Source organism: Leuresthes tenuis, unplaced genomic scaffold (genome assembly GCF_036924035.1).
Source record: "Leuresthes tenuis unplaced genomic scaffold, fLeuTen1.0.hap1 SCAF_2, whole genome shotgun sequence".
Taxonomy (NCBI): domain Eukaryota; kingdom Metazoa; phylum Chordata; class Actinopteri; order Atheriniformes; family Atherinopsidae; genus Leuresthes; species Leuresthes tenuis.
The window spans coordinates 14,841,603-14,859,713 of record NW_027325356.1 but is presented as its reverse complement, the minus strand read 5'-3'; the positions used below and the strand labels follow the sequence as shown (position 1 = coordinate 14,859,713).

The 18,111-nt window shown below is 38.6% G+C and overlaps 1 protein-coding gene across 2 annotated transcripts in view; it reads left to right on the top strand.

The window, feature by feature from the left end:
- LOC140301726 (MAM domain-containing glycosylphosphatidylinositol anchor protein 1) overlaps nucleotides 1-18,111 on the top strand; it is a 183,489-nt gene that overhangs the window by 141,163 nt on the left and 24,215 nt on the right. For both annotated transcript variants that reach the window (XM_072380324.1, XM_072380323.1), the window contains exons 12-16: nucleotides 6,621-6,801; nucleotides 6,933-6,956; nucleotides 9,375-9,527; nucleotides 10,014-10,175; nucleotides 15,729-15,859. In XM_072380324.1, the coding sequence (XP_072236425.1) occupies nucleotides 6,621-6,801; nucleotides 6,933-6,956; nucleotides 9,375-9,527; nucleotides 10,014-10,175; nucleotides 15,729-15,859 (651 nt within the window). The remainder of the gene's footprint in view (nucleotides 1-6,620; nucleotides 6,802-6,932; nucleotides 6,957-9,374; nucleotides 9,528-10,013; nucleotides 10,176-15,728; nucleotides 15,860-18,111) is intronic.

Below are 18,111 nucleotides of genomic sequence, written 5' to 3'. Positions count from 1 at the left end.
TGAGAGTTAAGTCATTACTTAATCATAAAGGGTGTTTGCAAGTCTATTTTGAAAAAAGTCAAAAGATTATCTCAAGCAAATCTTAATTTCCCTCTTTTTTTGGCCTATTAACCTTTTTCATCAAGATACCTATGTGTTTATGTTCAGCGTAATCTTTGTGATTTCTCTTCTCTTGTCCCTTTTCTAAAACTAAACAAATTGGACGTTGTTTTGACAAGTCTTAGCGGAAATTGTGGTTCACATTAACTTATATGCAGTCTCATTGCCTCTAAAAGTGTTGTAGCATCCTGTCTGTAACACTGGGGAATGCCCTTTTGCATACCCAGAAGATAGAATTAAAGGTAGGTTTAAAATTGGCTGTCACTTAGATTGCATTTCCATGCACATAAATCTAATGCTTAAAATGAAAAATAGCAGGCATATATGTGCCTTTTTGCCCCGTGGTGTTTGGCAACTTTAAAAAGATGAAATTTTTAAAATTCTAAATGCAAAGTGTTAGACATCACACCCCCAACGTATACTGTTGTCTTTGCAACTTGGCATATTATTAAGACATGTATATGCTTGTACTACTTCTTCATTGTACCATCTGTTTCTGTTTTCTCTTTCTTCACGCCTTTCTTACAGTTTTTGCTTCTTTAAACATCCTCTCCATATCTACCAAACAAGAAAGTTGCGTGAGCATCGCTGAAGTGGTGCAGCTAGAAGCTGACCTGACTTCCCATGATAATTACACCCAGACTCTTTCTTTATTCTGAGACTCTGTCACAGACAGCCACACTCCTGGGCAAACACGCATCCCATTATCATACATATGAGAGATTAGAAATATTCATGATGAATTAGAGTTATACATTAAATTAAATATATGAATAATTTATGTACATTACCAACCTAACTATGCAGATGCACTGTACTTGTGTATTCACACACCAGGTAGTAATGAGACCACATGAGCTTATGCAATCATCAATATTCTATTGACACAATGCATACTTCATACACACACACATTATGTCAATTTGTTTTGTTAGTCATAAAAGAGCTCCATTAACAGAGAATAAGATAAAAGTGAACCTCACACACTTTATTGGAATAGGACACCTCAGCCCAGTGCACACACTGTCAATCCAAGTTTCTCTGACACACATCACTCTGTCTCCCTGCATCTCCCCTTCTTTCAAACATCTTTTTTTTGTTGTGGTGTATTTGACAATCTGATGGTGACACAAATGAAAACAGTGTATGACTGAAATTTTTTAAAGCATATGTGTGGCACAGACATATACATGCACCAGCAGTCACACACACACACACACACACACACCCACACACACACATCAAGACAGAAAGATGAACTTGTCACTCTTATCATTCAGCTTCTCTCCCCCCTTGAAATATGTCATTCCCATTACTTTCTCTGTCTGCATCTTTCGTACTGTTCCACTTCCTCCTTGCATGGCACTTAGAAACGTATAAACGCACACAGACACACACACATGTCTGCTGACCTAACAAGGGAAGCTCACAGATGCAGACAGGGAAACAGAGATTTTAACCTGCAGTAGGAGAAGCCACAGTATATTCCACTGAGTCACACTTCAGCACCTCATTGATCCGGTGTGTGTTTCTAGGTCCATACAGTGTCTGAGTGTATGTGTGTTTCTGCATACTCCAAATCCAGCAATTTATTTATGTCATCGGTCTCCCACACACTATAAAATGGACCAAAAGAAGTGAGTGTGTGTGAAAGAGAGAGTATATGGACCCAATGAAAAAAGAATATAGTTTCAAAATGATCAACTCATCTCTTACAATTAATGCACACACAATGCATATTACATGAACAAAGCTTCTCTTTCCTATTATATTCAACATAATTATGCAGACTCCGTTGGAGCAGTGTGTAAATGTTTTTATGGCTGAATTTGAGTGTAAGTTGGTGTTAAAAGGACACAATTTATTTCACTGTGTACTGTAACTGCTTTGATGTCAAGTACAATAAACATGCATGATAATGTATTATTCTGCGTAGTCAGTGCTTGCAATGGAGCAAGTATGTGAGACCACAAAATGATACATTTTCAAATTTAAATCTTAAAAGTTTAAAACCGAAAATGAAAAGAACTGTCAGTCATACTCCGGTGCAGCTGGAATACTTTAACTTGTCTTATTTGAAATATGTTTTGATAATTATAATAATAATGAATAAATAAAAAATATATTGAATATTTTCATTGCTACCCAGATGTGGGCTAAATTACCTTCAACATTGTTGAACTGTGTAACTTCAATTCTCATGCCAGATATGTTTTCAGCAGAACATTCACTGATGCAACGTGAGCATGACAGCAAGGCAGCGAGAGACTCAGTTCAATAACTGCAGCAGTGCATTGGTGTATCTGTCAATCCCAGATATTTCCGTTTGCAGAAGTACCAGATGAATAATGCGGTCAGTGTTAGAGGGGAACTTTCTATCACTGCCACTCTGCCCAAAATAATCAACTGAGTGTCAGCTAACTGTAGTTGCTTCTGAAAATTTGGTACACTAAGTAGGTGCCTTGTTCTAAAAGCTACTCAATGCAGTGTTGGCTCAATACAAAAATCAATCCACAGGATGTACAGTTCCTGCAATGTATGCACATACAGTCAATAACAACCGCCAAACAAATTCCTGTCATTATCAGGACTTACAGTAAGCATGTAGGGGAGTAGGACCATTTTGTGAACTCTGCAAGGCACATTGTTGTTTGAAATCTGTCATTCTTTGTTGATGTGACCAAATTGTCTCTCTGCTGCGTTTTCATGAGAAAGGCAACGTACAATATTATACAACACCCTGCCTTTAACTTATCGATAATTGTGAGGTCCTCTCTGATTTAGCAGATCAGCCCACTGAGTGATAATTCACTCAGTGAGTGATAATTCACTTCATTCTTTAGATATCTTCAACCACAAAAAGAAATGTTTTGGGAAATGAAAACATGATGGTTAAGAAACTGAATCCTTTTTTTAATTCAATAAATTAAATGAATAGATAGAAATGACATGGATTAATAATATTTTATTCAAAATTAAAATTAATTAAAATTGTAATTATTTAATGAGTTTAAGTTCTTAGTGTAGCAATAACCGAGTCCACTTTGCTTCCACGGCTGGCAATAGTCTAAAAAAGTTGGGACAACTGATACTAAACCAACAGGAAAGGCTGTGAGAAAAGGAGATTGAACAGCCATTAGTGGCACAGAGCTTGGTGAGGAAGGAAGGATTTCATTCGAAGCATGTTGCCAAACACACACTTGGAGGATTCGACTGTGGCTGCCATAAGGGACTCACGCAGTAATTGGAGTCGCACCAAATTCTTGACAGGCCTGGCAGGACTCACATGGTTGTGTCAATAAAAATGATCAGCTCAGTCTGGTTGATTTTGTTAGTGAATACACGTTCAAAAGTAGCATCACACCTTAGAGGCCAGAAGGGAAAGCAGAGTTGGGCTGTGAGGGTGTATAGTGTTATTTAAACTAGTCTGGCATTATTAATGCTTTTTGACATGCATTTAAAAGTTTTGTCTGCATTAGAAAAAGTAAAATATTTATTTTTTCAAAAAGTACTCCCTTGAGATGTTTTTTGCGTTTTTAGATGAGACTTGATGCACATTAGGGCAGATGGGAACACCAAATGCAAAGCAGTTCTGACAGAGCAAACCTACTTATGATTCCACTCTCACAACTGATCTAGAACATCAGATGATTCTTCTGCTGTAGAATAAACCTGGCCAAACATCACTGACACAAAAGTATAGACACGATAACATCTATTTGTTTTCTATTATATATAGTCCAGGCCAATGAATTTGTATGGGTCCTCAAAATTTTGTAGAGTGACCAATCAGCTGTTTGTTACCAGCATTTTGGCCAACTCTGCCACCTCCTAACAACAGTAGGCAGCATGGTTTATTTACTCTTTGAAAATGTATATCTTTGGCCTTCAGTTCACGTTATAGAAAAATCACATGTTCCCACACAGGATTCACTTCCATGAATCCTAGGATGTAAACAAATTACTGTGTCCTTGCAGGATTGTTGTCTGTGCACCAAAAGACTCTATACAGCTCGATAAACAAGTTTTTTTTTCTTGCTCACATTAGAGCTTTTAGTGTCAGTAAGACCAGAGTACCTGACACAATATTTCGGAGCTTTCAACTCTTAATACTACCAGCTAATACCGGCCTATTGATTGACTTTTACCAATTTGACCCTAAATGCTCTAAATGGAATATCAGATAACATATCATATACTGAAAGACTCTTCTTAGTTAGGAAGAGGCAGCTGAACATTTAATGCACTTATTGACATAAGTTTTAATGCAATGAATCATGCAAAAATCTAAATTCACGGAAGATAACAGAGAATATGTCTCAAAGGGATCTGTACAGTAGGCCTTTAACATAAACACACACATCACACACATTATCTACACACACAGCTCTGCATTATGAGTTACCTGATAATGGCATGCTGTGGGTGTACTAAGTTGTTATCGTGAAGTGGCTGACCTAATGCATTAGATTGAGTTCACTGTCAGGTCTTTAAGTAGCTGGGAGCAGAGGCAGATACACAGCTAATGGATCCTTTTCTCTGTGGGTGGAATAACACAGCAATAGTTCTATCAAATGTGATGCTGACAGAAAAAAAGGCCCAACTTTAAAAAAAAAAAAAAAAAACAGACCGAGACAACTGCTCTTGCAAAACATCATAATCATTTTACATTTTCATTCTTTTGATGAATGTCCAATTTAATTAAATCAAGGTTGTTTATTTGGGCTTTGCGTGATTAGGTTACAGTGCTTGCTGGGACACATTGATGACTGAAAAGGTACTTTCCAAGAAATATATATTTAATTTCTGCTACTCAAGTAATGGTTATTGAGTCCCTGTCACTACATCACTGGGGGAAATCACATAACTTGCTGAGTGCACTAAAACTGGACCAGTATGTATTTTTTAGAGCAGAAATTGATGTGGGAGAGCTCCAAAGTAATGTTGCCTCTGCTGGCCTCCAAAGTATTTAATGACTGAAGCAGGACAGCTTTGTTTTGGATGAAAAATTAGACTGAAAACTTAATCCAATTCAAGACAAGTTCTGTGTAAGCCTTGTCTGGCTAAATGCCTAGAAGTGCAGACTGTGTGTTCATATCTACTTTCACTCCATTTAAATGTAAATATAAGCAAGCATGCACAGATTTAGGAAGGTACAATAATTTGATGATCAGGTAATAAGATCAAAAATGTTGCTATCACATGGTACCATATATCAAAAACCAAACCAAACTTGTGAACAGCAGTATTTTAGTCCACCAGGGTAGTTTCAGGCCCAGGAATGTGCATAATAAAGGGTGGTTTTATTCACAACGAGTCATTAGCACGCAGTTTTTTAAGTTTCACAAACTCTTCTAGTGTTACTTTAACAGGGGTGACTCTCCCCAAGGTTATCTGTGATCAGTGAGGTGAAAAGGTACGTAGAGTATTTCAACTGATTTTCCAGTCAACATTAAAGCCTTACGTCTCTCTGTCCTAATGTGGCAATGGTTTGGGCTGCCTTGCATAATTTAATTCTAATGAGTGCTTGTTGCCTTCTTTGATCGGGTAGCTTGGGCTTATGTGTGAAAAAGGTGATTACTTTAGGTAGGTTTAGGTAAGATCATCAAAGTAAGCCAAGTAGAAGCAATGAAAAAAGGAATCACCTGTGGCTTACCTCTTCTTTTAATTTTCTTCAGTTAGTAACAAAGAAAAATATATGGCCTTTGATATATTTAGTTAGAAAGATCATTCAAACTCAAGTAGTAGGGCAATGCATGCTAAAAGACTAATACTACGTGTCAGTCCATTGTTATAAGATTACAACTCCACAGATTTGAGAGGAAAAAAAAATAATTGTACAGCTTTATAAGCAGTTTGATTAAGGAATAATTAAATGTTAACTCAACTTAAAATACATGATTATGTATCTGTCTCACCTTTTAATCTTTGTACCAGTACTGATTGCTGTTGTGCCGCTCTTCACCCCGCTGGCTTTGTAGTGGCATTGCAAGTCTACCAGTCGTACATAAGCTTGCATTTAATCACTACACTCTTATGCCTGGAGTTCATTACGGTCTTATGAATGCATTTTGTAATTTATCTCATAGACATCATTTCAAGTCAGCATATTTATTAGTTTAACTAACACCCTTAGTTTCTACTATATTTTGTAGCCCAAGACCCAGGATATAATAATATATAATGATAATGCAGGGCTTTTATCCTTGGCTGGACAGACTTTTCAAAAAGGTTGGGGGCATAAATATAGAGTCTACACACCTCTCTGAGCACCATTACACCACTGCCTACAATTGGTTTTAAATCAAAGCTTAATAGTAAATTTGTTGCAGTGGGATGATGAAGTGTGGAGTTAAAGAGTGGGCACAGAAAGGATAAGTGTGCTCAACAGCCACTTCCATGCAGCCTCTCTGTCCGACAGTGGAACATACTTTTTCTTCCACGTATGTGAATAAATATGAGTCTGTATTCTAACATGTCTGCATCTTCTCTGATTTTTGTGTTTTCATGCACGAATGTAGAACAAGCAGAACCTGATGTCAAAGCAGATAGACCTGAGGGGTAAGGAGCCAGAGAAAGGTGTGCTGATGTCCCACACGATATCCGACCTGAGAATCCCTCTGTCCTACGAGGTGCGACTGGCCCCCATCACCACCTATAGCACTGGGGACTTTGTCAGCCGAATCATCCAGTACTCAGAACGTGAGGCCCTTTCAAATGAAAAATATATTTCTATTTTTTTATGTACCTTTATGCACAGATGCACAAAGAAAAATCAATGAACTGATATGCGTATCTAATTTGTAATCAAAGTTTTTTATTTTTTCTTACAGCCTACACCTACCCAAGATCTTCAGGTGAGACTGATCTGCCATCTACATCCTTCTTCCACATTTAATTTAACCTACTGTTGTGTTAACAGGGAGGTAAAGTTAATAAGATACATTGACTTTTGACAAATAGCAGTTTTAGTTTTGCTGCAAGTTATATCAGCACAGGGTTTTCAGGGTTGAGTCTGCTTAATTAATCAGCCTTGGCTTGGTGAGGAATTACCGAAGTGAAAACAGTTCAGTAAGAAAAATATAGCGAGTGAGAAAGCAATTGAATACTGCAAGCAGGTCTAGGGACTTTTGAGTGTTGCTGTGAATTTTGGATGGTTTTAGTTGTGCAATTAATAAAAGGCTTTAATCAAAACATATCAAAATGTTTTTACATCTCACCATAAAGTTGTACTTCCTTTTTGGCCTTTCTTTTGTTGCTCTTTTGCACAAACCCCCATTGTCCCGTCTTTCATCGTCTCTCTTGCCATCTCATTCTCTATCTCAGTCAGTTGAATCTTGTCCATTTTCTTCATTAAGAGACACAATGCATTTTTCTGGCAGGAGTGGCAGTTGGCCCTGCCAGGGTGAGGCAATTAAAACAACAGCAGATTGGAACAGACTGCGGGAACAACAGTGTAAATTGAAAGGAGCACATGTAGTGGAGAAGGGTGTGAATAGTAATAGATTAGCTCCCTGAAACAAAGAGCCATTCTCATGGGGAGCACAAGCCACGCACATCTTCAGCAGACTATGTTTGTGTGTGTGTGTGTGTGTGTGTGCGTCCTTGCGTGCGAGAGAGACTGTGTGTATCTGAGAAGCTCACACAGAAGCTGTCAGCTTGGACGGTTTTAGATGGTTGTTGTTGTACTCTTGTTTAGTGAGCCTCTGATAATGGCAGAGCCCTCCAGATGGGCTAATGAAAGTGACAACACCACGGAGAAGAGCCCTTTATCTTGCTTAACAAGAGACATCAACATTAAGAATGACAAAACACATTTTTCTGTCCTTAATGATGTACACTGTGATTCAACAGGAAAAAAAACATAAATGGGAAGACATAAAAAGGATTCCTAATATCCTAGACAAATATGAATCCAGTGAAAACACATCAGATTATGGCTTCTCTTATCCATTGTCAGAATTATGCTCCATATTGGGAAGGTGTCACATTTCACTTGAAGCAGTCAGAGGGGAAACGGTAGACATTTGCTTCTTACTTTATCACACGCTCCCAAACTAGACGGATGAGCCCCGGTGGTTGTGTTAATTCTTTCCAAGACTAATAAAAGGCTCCTCTAAACTATGTAACAACAATTGTAAGTTTATTGCATGCCAAACTCCAGGATGGGGATCATAAAATCTTGGTCTGAATCTATGTCACACTGTGTGAGCTCAATTAGAGGCATGTTAGATTGTGTGTTGACTGTGTGGTGAACCGTAGCACGAACAGAAAATAATGTATGAAGGAGAGGCATGCCATCAGCATGTCATTCATCTACACTCTTATTTTAAAAAATTCATCCTTCATATCAGTTCATGCATAAAGATGTGTTTGTGTTTATTTTTTTTTTCTCCTTAACTGGATTGAAATGAAGGCCTGTACAACATGTTGTTCTGATCCATTGTGTTGATCTATGGTTGGTTTATTGGCATGAATGGAAGCGGCAATCAGTCTGTAAGAATCTAATCCTTTATTTGAGACTCTCTGTAACAACGTTTGCCAAAGTCTGTCCTTGATTTCCAAATCGCCAACTGGGCCATTGATGCATCGGCTTTATCTCATACTGTGATTTTAAAACCTTTATTTTAAATTCATAACAACTCTTTTACAACACTACCCACTGTCAACTTGTAGCCCAGAATTTTACTCAAAATGCCATCTTTATCTAATGATAAAAGTAAATTTTTGTTTACACATGCACACGGCATCAGGCAGTCGGTTGACACATAATTGATTTATCAGTTTTTGATGATACTGGATATGTGTATTCTTCAGATTATATTGTTTTACAGAGGAAGCCCAAAGACCAAAAGAAGATACATGAAGTGTATATGACTGATTAGGGTCTACCATCTCTAGGCTACTTATTACTATAATCTTGTCTTCAAAGAAATATTTTTCTACATTTCAAATAGCCTGATCCAATCATAGATACCTTTGTAATTTCCTGTAAGTAGGAGTCATACATCAGAATATGCATAAAATAAGGAATCTACTTTAAGTTCAATAATATATACTCTGCCTCCCACACTGTGTCTATCTTTTTGTCAGTAATTACCGGGCTGGTTGATCTGAAGTGCATACTGCTGAGGTCATTTTATACATCTATTGTTTGCACTCATATACTCATAGAGATGGGAAAAATAAGGTCATGTCACCTGCAGTTTGTAATGCCACTTACCCAACATGTTGTGGATTAAAGTTGTTTTTTTCTGCATATACACACACTGTAGACCATGTGTGTGGTTTTGAGGATGAGCGAATCTGCGGTTTCTCTCAAGACCGGAGTGATGTCTTTGACTGGACAAGACAAAACAACCTGACGCATAATCCAAAGAGATCAGCCAACACCGGCCCCGAGACTGACCGCAGTGGAACAAAGGAGGGTGAGGAAACAGCTGACTCGTTTGAAGGAGAGGTTCAGGCATTTTGATGTCACATTCAACTATCCAGGCTAAACTTACAACAGTAAAGAAAAAGTGCATGTGAGATGAGAGTTCAGAAGCAGTTATATGGGGGAGCTCCAGTGTGTCTTAAGGGCAAATTCACTCACAATGAATAGAACTCATTTGACTGAGAATAGAGAAGTACAATCATAGGAGTAAAAAAGTTACCTTAAGTTACCTCATAAATTAAGAAGATAATGAGACAAAAACATATATCAAAGATGCTTTGCTTACTGCGTACTTATTAATTAACTTATTACTTTGTGTTTATCTGTTCAAAAACTTTTGAATTATTTTACAAAATTTATTAAAAGGGTCACACATATTTTTTTTCATTCCATTAAAATTGATCAGATCTCTTCGTCCTCTGTTAATTTACCATTAAATCTAATTTAAGGTTGTTTTACGTTTTCTGGTTGGTTGCAGGGTACTACATGTACATCGAAGCATCAAGACCACGTGCTCAAGGGGACAAGGCCCGTCTTCTGTCTCCACTTTTCAATGTGTCCTCAGTCAGGGGCCCCAAGGGCTCTGGCCGAGTCCCATACTGCGTCTCCTTCTACTATCACATGAAGGGTAAACACATTGGTGAGTGGTGGAGAGATGATCTCACACAAAACACACACACGTCATCTTATACCATATAAAAGCATTCGTAGTGGCACAGTGAAGAGCATGCTGACACTCAATGCTATCGGGGGTTTTCTGTCAAGGTCTGACATCTGTGCTTGACCCTTGTGTGTAGAGCTTGTCAGATACAACGCTGTAGATTGTACGTGTGTGTTAGCAAGAGGCATGTGGAGTGTGGTTCAGGATGTAAGAAATGTTCTCTGTATATTTTTGCTTGTGCCTCAGTGTTACAGCATTTGTGTGTGTTTGGAGGTGGGTGAAGGGGGCACTGGTTGTATGATTAATGGCGAGGGCAAGATGCAATCAGTCATTTGGCAGAGTTGTTTGTTGTAATATGTCCTGTCACACAGCTAGAATACATACATATTGGAGCAAACACACCTGCGCACACATTCAGGCACAAACCCTAAAATACAAACACACACAAAGACATGGATTTTCATTCATTAAAACAAAAATAGAAATACAGTGTTGATATAAAGATATGATTAAAAGTGAAACCTAGTGTATATAAAGGTAAGTCTAAATGTACACATACACATACAGTACACATGTATTTGTGAATAGTTAAAATGGGCACATTGTTAGTTTGTGTGTGTGTGTGAATTCAGGCATGTATTAATAAAGTGTGAATAATGGGATCAATAAACTGCTGCAGTATAGTTGAGAAGTGTTGAGAACCATAAATGTATACAAAGCATCCCGACATCATGGCAGTATCAGATTAAGCATGTTTCAGTCTGTTTTTCATATTTTCTTTTACTTTAGGATTGTTACGTTGCTTGAGCATATTTTAAAAAAAATATTGCCATATAAACATACATTTCTGTACAGTACAGAACACATAGTTTGGCTACTACATGATAAGGGCACATTTTAGAACGTTTGGAAGGTTTTAACAGTTTTATTTGAATGTTTTACCTGATGACACAAGTGCTGCTCTTATAAAGATGTAGTTTAGATATCAGTGTCTCACAAAACTTTTGTTTGGTTTATTTAGTATTTACCAATCTTATCTTGATTTTGATTTTTTCTTTTTTTTGGCATATGATCAAATTTAATAGTCCTTTGGGAGAAGTAGTAGCAGATTTGTTTTACATCCTTCACATTTACTTGTTCCACTACAAAAAGAGAACCACTGTAGTCACACTGAAATCTGTGTTTCAGCGTAAGGATCCCTCATGAAGTAAATTCTGTTATTCAGTACTGACTGTTGGCCTTGCAGAAATAAAAGGAGAGAAGTTGAAAAAAACTGGATGATTTTGTTATAAAGAACACGGATGAAGCGCAGATCATGTGGAACATGCAGATTAAATACACTAAGAAAGGGTAATGAGGCTCAAGGGGGAAAAAATAAAAAAATAGGGCAGAGGAGGCAATCACATGGGTGGGAAACAGCTGAGCGGGAAGTAATTTAACCTGGGACACATAAGGGAAGATATTCTAAAATGTACCTCCCTCAATTTTCAGTGTTGTCCCCCCAGTCTGTTCCCATGCCTGATGCTTTGATTGCCTTACCCTAGCAGAGCTAACACTTCTGGGAGGGAGCCACAGTGTGAGTTAATGACAAAAAGAGACAAGATGAGAATAAGACTGTAGGGGTCAGAAAGAGGCGAGATGAGACGAGAGGAGTGAGAGGAGGCTACGGGTCAGTCGGGCTTAGGAAAAAATGAACACGGTTAATGAGGAGACTGAGACCAAAGAAAATGGTGGGAAAAAGAGACAGACTGATAAAAAAGTAGATAAAAAAACATATTGGTCATCAGTTTGTTTGTGTTGGGAAGCAGTGAGGGAATGTTCAAGTACTCTATCTTGTTTTCCTCTACTTGATGTCAAATCGTTAAGAATTTAAAAGGCTTCCGTTGAGGTTGCGGTCGAGGGCTTTACAACACTTTTACACAATGTAGTTTTCAGGAATGCTCCTCAAATGTTGCTGTTATGTGACCCACATATAAGTTTGCTGTTTTACAGTCTTCAGGGTTTGAGAATACAGAACAGGGAGAAGTGTCTTTTGAGGATTTAGGAAAACGAGGAAAGACAGCATAATGATCTTTGTCTTGTCTTAGAAAAAAAAGGGCAGGGCAGCAAATAAAGCAGTCCTCAGGTTATGTGTTGTGCTGTTCAACTTAATATGTTTCTTTTTGGGCTCCCTGGCAGCAACAATAAACAACATTTAATTAGTTTTGTTTGCCACTGGGTAGTATTTCAGATTGACTGGGGTTTACAGAGTGCAGCTGATGTTCTTATTTGGAATAACTGGATTATTTCATTTTAGAGTGACAAAACAGAGTTTGGGGCCTTTAAATAATGCATTTCATATGTTGTGTTTGGATAATAATTTAATTCAGTGACACTTTAAATGCCTTTCATGTGCGAACATTTCAAGGTGTATGAAAAACAAAAAGTGACAAAAGTAACAGGAGTCACATTTCTCAGATTTGATTGCATTCTTCAGGAAATAGTTTTTGTTCTGGGCTAACCAGCAGCAGAAACATACACAGGACACGAACCTTCATCAGAAGGATATAAGAACCAATGCAGGATTACTTTCAGTTATCAAAAGGAAATTACTCATTTGAGTTTGAGTACAGCAGTTCGTGCCCATCTGTGTCTGACTATGTGTCTCTGTTGCCTTCTCCACTTGTGATTGTATTGGTCAGTAGCACTGATAGAGCCATGCCTTCTCCCCTGCCTCTCTGACACTCTTACCAACATGCTGCCATACCCAGTCCAATCAGTAGACTGCTTATCGGAGTCCTCTTTCCTTTTTCTTCTGTTGTACGTGTGGGCATGTGTGGGCGTGCATGTGTGTAGTGACGGTGAGAGAAGGGGAAACATTAAATGAGTGATGAGAGGACAAAGAAAACAATAAGGCACAGATATTTGGTGGCAGGCTGAGAGACTGGATTGAGACGAGCGAGCCGAGCTAAATTTACCTTTGAACACCTCCATTCTATAACTATTGTGGCACACAAAAAAGGGGCTGCATGGTGGTGTGGTGGTTAGCACTGTTGCCTCACAGCAAGAGGGTTCCAGGTTCAACTCTTGGCTGGGGGCCCTTCTGTGTGGAGATGTTCTCCCTGTGTATGCGTGGGTTCTCTCTGGGTACTCCAGCTTCCTCCCACCATCCAATGTCTCTGAAATTGGTCTATCTGCTTTGAAATAGTGTGTGTGGTTGTTTGTGTCGTTTGTCTCTGTGATGGACTGGCAACCTGCTAGGGTATTCCCCACCTCTCACTCAATGACCGCTGGGATATGTGCCAGTATAAGTTCTTCTTTTTACCACAAGTCCTCGGCTGTTTTTACTTTCTGGGACCTTTTAATAAACTGGATAACTATACCAAACAACACCTATGTTTAAAAAAAAAAAAAAGTGTAATGGGGATATTAATTCCAATATTTCGGTATGCTTTGTTCTTTTAACGTGGTGCTGGAGCCAGTGCTGGTTTGCTTGATTTAGCATAATGACTTAGAATGAGGGGGAAAACAGCTGATTCATTCACCAACACTTCTTCAGTTGACTGAATCATTTTCATGAAATCTAAAGAACCGTGTCTTCCTGGAGGTGTAGTCAAAATCCATCCAGGCAAATGGCACCTCTTGGTAACCAACTTTGAAACACTTCCAGGTAGTTACTGTGGGTTAACAAGATGAGGACATTCACTATTTGAATGCAAAAATAACCACAACTGCCAAATCAATGGTCACCATGGAATAAAAATCTTTTGTGGTAAGTATCCAGTCTAAATTGATTAAGATGTCTCTAGAATTTAGTGACTCTGCCACAAAACAGGACTTATACAGTAGGTTTCCATCTTTATACCTCTACTACGCATGTGTAGGGTTTCGCAACACAAGTTTAATTTACAGCTCCATTCAGAGTGCAGTGGTGCACTCAAAATTAATGACATCAGGTTGTCATTAACCGATGCTCATTTTCTTAAACGAGCATCAGTGCTTATTTGAAGCAACGTCTCTGTTTTAAGTACGTCCACCGCCCTGTCACATCATAGTTTAAACTGTCCAGAACTTTAACTGATCAGTTTCCTTTGGTAAAGGGTGGGGCATGCATCTCATGTGTTATTGAATCCTGTCAATCATTTATCTTCAGCATGCTTTCAGAGACAGTTTTCTCGCTGATAATGTCTCTGGAACAGCTTGTTGCTTAGTGTTGATAGGTGTATTCCCAGTCTTTATGATAAGCTAAAGTGATCAGTTCCAATGCATCTTTTTTTAACTTATGGTAACAGCTAATTACAGATGGTGTTTAACTCTTATGTACATTAGCAGTGAATGCTGGGTGGATAGTTTGCTGTCCTCTGCCTTTTTCAGTGCGTTGCAAATGACACTCCCAACATGTTGGTTAAGTTCCTACATTGCGGTTGTAACAGTGTCCTTGCCCCAGTCACATTTTGAATGTAACAGAGCAGGAAGTTTATCCTAATCATCCTGATACTCCCTTTAAAATTTGAATAACAGTAGCTTTCACACATGCACATTAGGGAATAATTTATGCAAATATGTAAGCAAATGTCCACATCCCACATGTGCTCTTTCTCACACACACACACACACATACACATGCATATGGCATATTGCTTACAGATGCCCCCTGCTTGTATATTTGTTTAAGAAACTGCTGGTTGGTTAATGTTCCAATTAGGAGCTGGCTGGAGATCATTAAGAAGATGAATGATTCTCTCACATCTTAGAAGGCTGGGAGAGATAGAGACAAGAGAGAAGGAGCCTATTAGGACCCCTTCTCCGTGACTCACACAGTGTCTTTCTTAAATCCACACCTCACATGACAGTGTAGTGTGTACGGTGCATATACTAAAAGAAAGAGAGATCATTAACATATCCTTCACATTCCTCTTTCATAGATTTCTGTTCTTTTCCTATTGGCAAGTACCTCTGTCCTGAGTTCTCCATCTCGTTCGGTGGCTGCGTCAATGAGTATTTTAAGAAGTATTCCAAATAATTTAATGACTTCTTAGATTGAATTTCCATCTACACACCCTATGTAACCTTCCCCGAGTTATATGCAGTATGCTATGTAATGTGTCAACTTTGTGCATAAATTGGAGAAAGAAAAGTCAAAACTTATGTAATCACATCATGTGTTCGCTTGTTTCGATTTTTGTCCTTTGGAATTTTTAGGATGAAACGGCAGCTAGATATTTAGTAATGCTTGGAGAGGGAATTTATGGCAAACACAGTAAACAGTCAGAAGATAGCAGGTTCTTTACTGCGCTGTTAAGACCATGGTTACAATCAATTACCTTCCCTTTTCCTTGTGACTGTAAACAATCCATTACAATTTTGTTTGTAGTGTGAGGTCTATCATTAGTTGGCCACTTATTTTAGTTGGTAATGAGGTGGACTCAGATGATTGTTAGGCCAATTAGAGATACACCCACAGTCAACTGACAGTTCCTAATGATCTGAATTTGTGTGTGGCTGTGTATGTGTGGGTGTGTGCCTGCTTGGATGTGTTCAATCTTTTCACAGGCACACTCAATGTACTTCTGAGAGTGAGAAGCATTGCCCCAGTGGACACTGTGGTGTGGACAAAGTCTGGTCATCAGGGCCCAGACTGGAAGAAGGCTTTCTTTGACATCAGCCCCAGTGGACCTTTCCAGGTAAAAGTTTGGTGTTTACTTTTCTGTCCTATGGCCATAACCAACAACACAACAGTGAGGAAAGTGCACAACCTGCACACTTAAACCAGTTTTTTTTGTATATTTTAGGGAAATATTTGTGTTTAAAGTAAACCACACATACAGCAGACCACAGGGTGTAACCTGCATGTTTGTGTTTTAAAAACAGTAAAAACCTGCCCCTTAGCTCTGCTGTTGTACACTAAGCAGCCTGAGATGTGTTGCGTGCAATTCAGAACATGACCTGCAGTCATTTGTTAAGCCGAACATGCAGTGTGCTCTGTAATGTTAATGTGATTCTTGAAGAATTCAGCCTCTGATGGCAATTCAGCCTCCAGTGCTTGCTCCTCAAATTTCATCACAGGCTAGCACCATTGTCAGTACTGCTTTGGCTTGCTCACGGAAGAAGGGAAGAATAAAACGGACTCCTTTATCGTTGTCATCTCTCTCTCTTCTCTTCAACATTTCCTCCACTCCAGCGTACTATGCCTTTCCCAGAAGACAGACCTCTACTCCAGCCTAGATTGAACAGGAGAATATTATACACTGGATTCATGGGATTTGATGGAGCTTGAAATTTTGTCTTTCATAGTAGATTCTTTGCAGTGACATTTAAAGCACCAACTTGGAAAGTCATTGAATTTAGATTTACCACCAAAAATGTACTCCCAAAATCACTGCTATCTCATATACTGGGATTATAGACTTAGCAGATGCCCAAAATCTCTTTTCCTTACAGGAGGCAAAATATCAACAGGTACTGGGGTAAAGGAAAAATGTTTAGCAGCAGGTTGGTGACAAGGTTAAAGAAAAAACTGCAGCTGCATGCCTTCAGGATAAATGCATTCTGAGAGGTTTCTTTCTGGACACAACATGGTGTAGCATATTTCTTTTTTATAGAACTGCAAAAAAATTATCCAAAATGTGCTACTAATGAAAGCAATGAAAATTAGTTTAAATGTGAATTAACCTCAAGCTTTTGAAAAGAGGAACTGTTGTGCATTATTCTTTTATTAGATAAATGCGGATATAGCATTTTGACCTTTTAATACAGAGGGGAGTATTGATAAATGAGGGCCTTTGAGTAAACATTCAGCTCATTTTCTGCTGAATGTCAACTGCAAGCAAATCCGCACAGTAACCAGAGAATTATTCGCTTCATCAAGAATGTGCTGATCTCAGGAGGCAGGAACAAGGTTTCTCAGAGATTTTAAAGATCCAAAAGGAACAGGCTTCTGGCTTCTGTCCTGACTTATGAATGTAAATTAACATATAAAATGACATGAGATTAATCAATTCACCTCACGGGTATTGGCACCAAAAGATTAATCGAGATTCATTTGTAGAGTAATTTGCAGAGTGCTTCTTTTGCTAGTCATTGTCCATGTTGGCATTGCATACAAAGGACCATGTAGTCTACTTTACATCGTATACAATATTAAACAGATTAAAAACCAGTCTCAACTGTTTCTCATTCCTCACCCTAAATAAAATCAAGTGAGGCTCTAGGGAGAGTGAGCTGATCCGTCTGTTTGCCTTGTTCTACTTCACCAGAATTTTAAAGTTCAAATTAACTGCAAATATTCAGTCAATAGTGGAAGAACATGTCTGGGAGACAAAACAAATATGTGACGACGTCTGTTGACTAATCATTGAGGTCCCTTTAGCTCTTTGGCAGCTGTGCTTGCAGTTAGTTCTTCCCTGCTGGCATGTGGCAGAGTAAACTAGATGACTCAGTCTGCCTGTCTGACTGGACATGGAGCTTCCTCTCGCACGCATTTCCCCAGCCTTTCTTACTAGTTTGTGTGTGTGTGTGCGTGTGAGTGTGTATCTATGTCTACCTTAGTTAAGTATAGAACCCTGCAGCTTGAAAAAAGAAAATGAGTGCAAAAATGATGATGATTTTGTTTTGCGTGCCTCTATTCCCCGGTGGGTGTTTCTCGATCTTTTTCTATTTTCATTTTTTTTTCTCTCTTTCACCATACTTATCTTTCTCTCTAACTCAGCACTGGGACAGGGGAGCCAGCTGGGTCGATTCCTGCTCTGGTCGGCTTCACACTCTCCTGTCTCAAGGCTGATGACTAATGGTTCTAAAATCAACAAACTAAGGAAAGAGTTTTCAACTGCTCCTTATAGCCATGCACCCACACACATTCACCAAATATCTATGTATTTACATTATCTTTAATATAGCATTTATGCAAGAAATTTCTTTTGTGTGTAGATTTAAACAT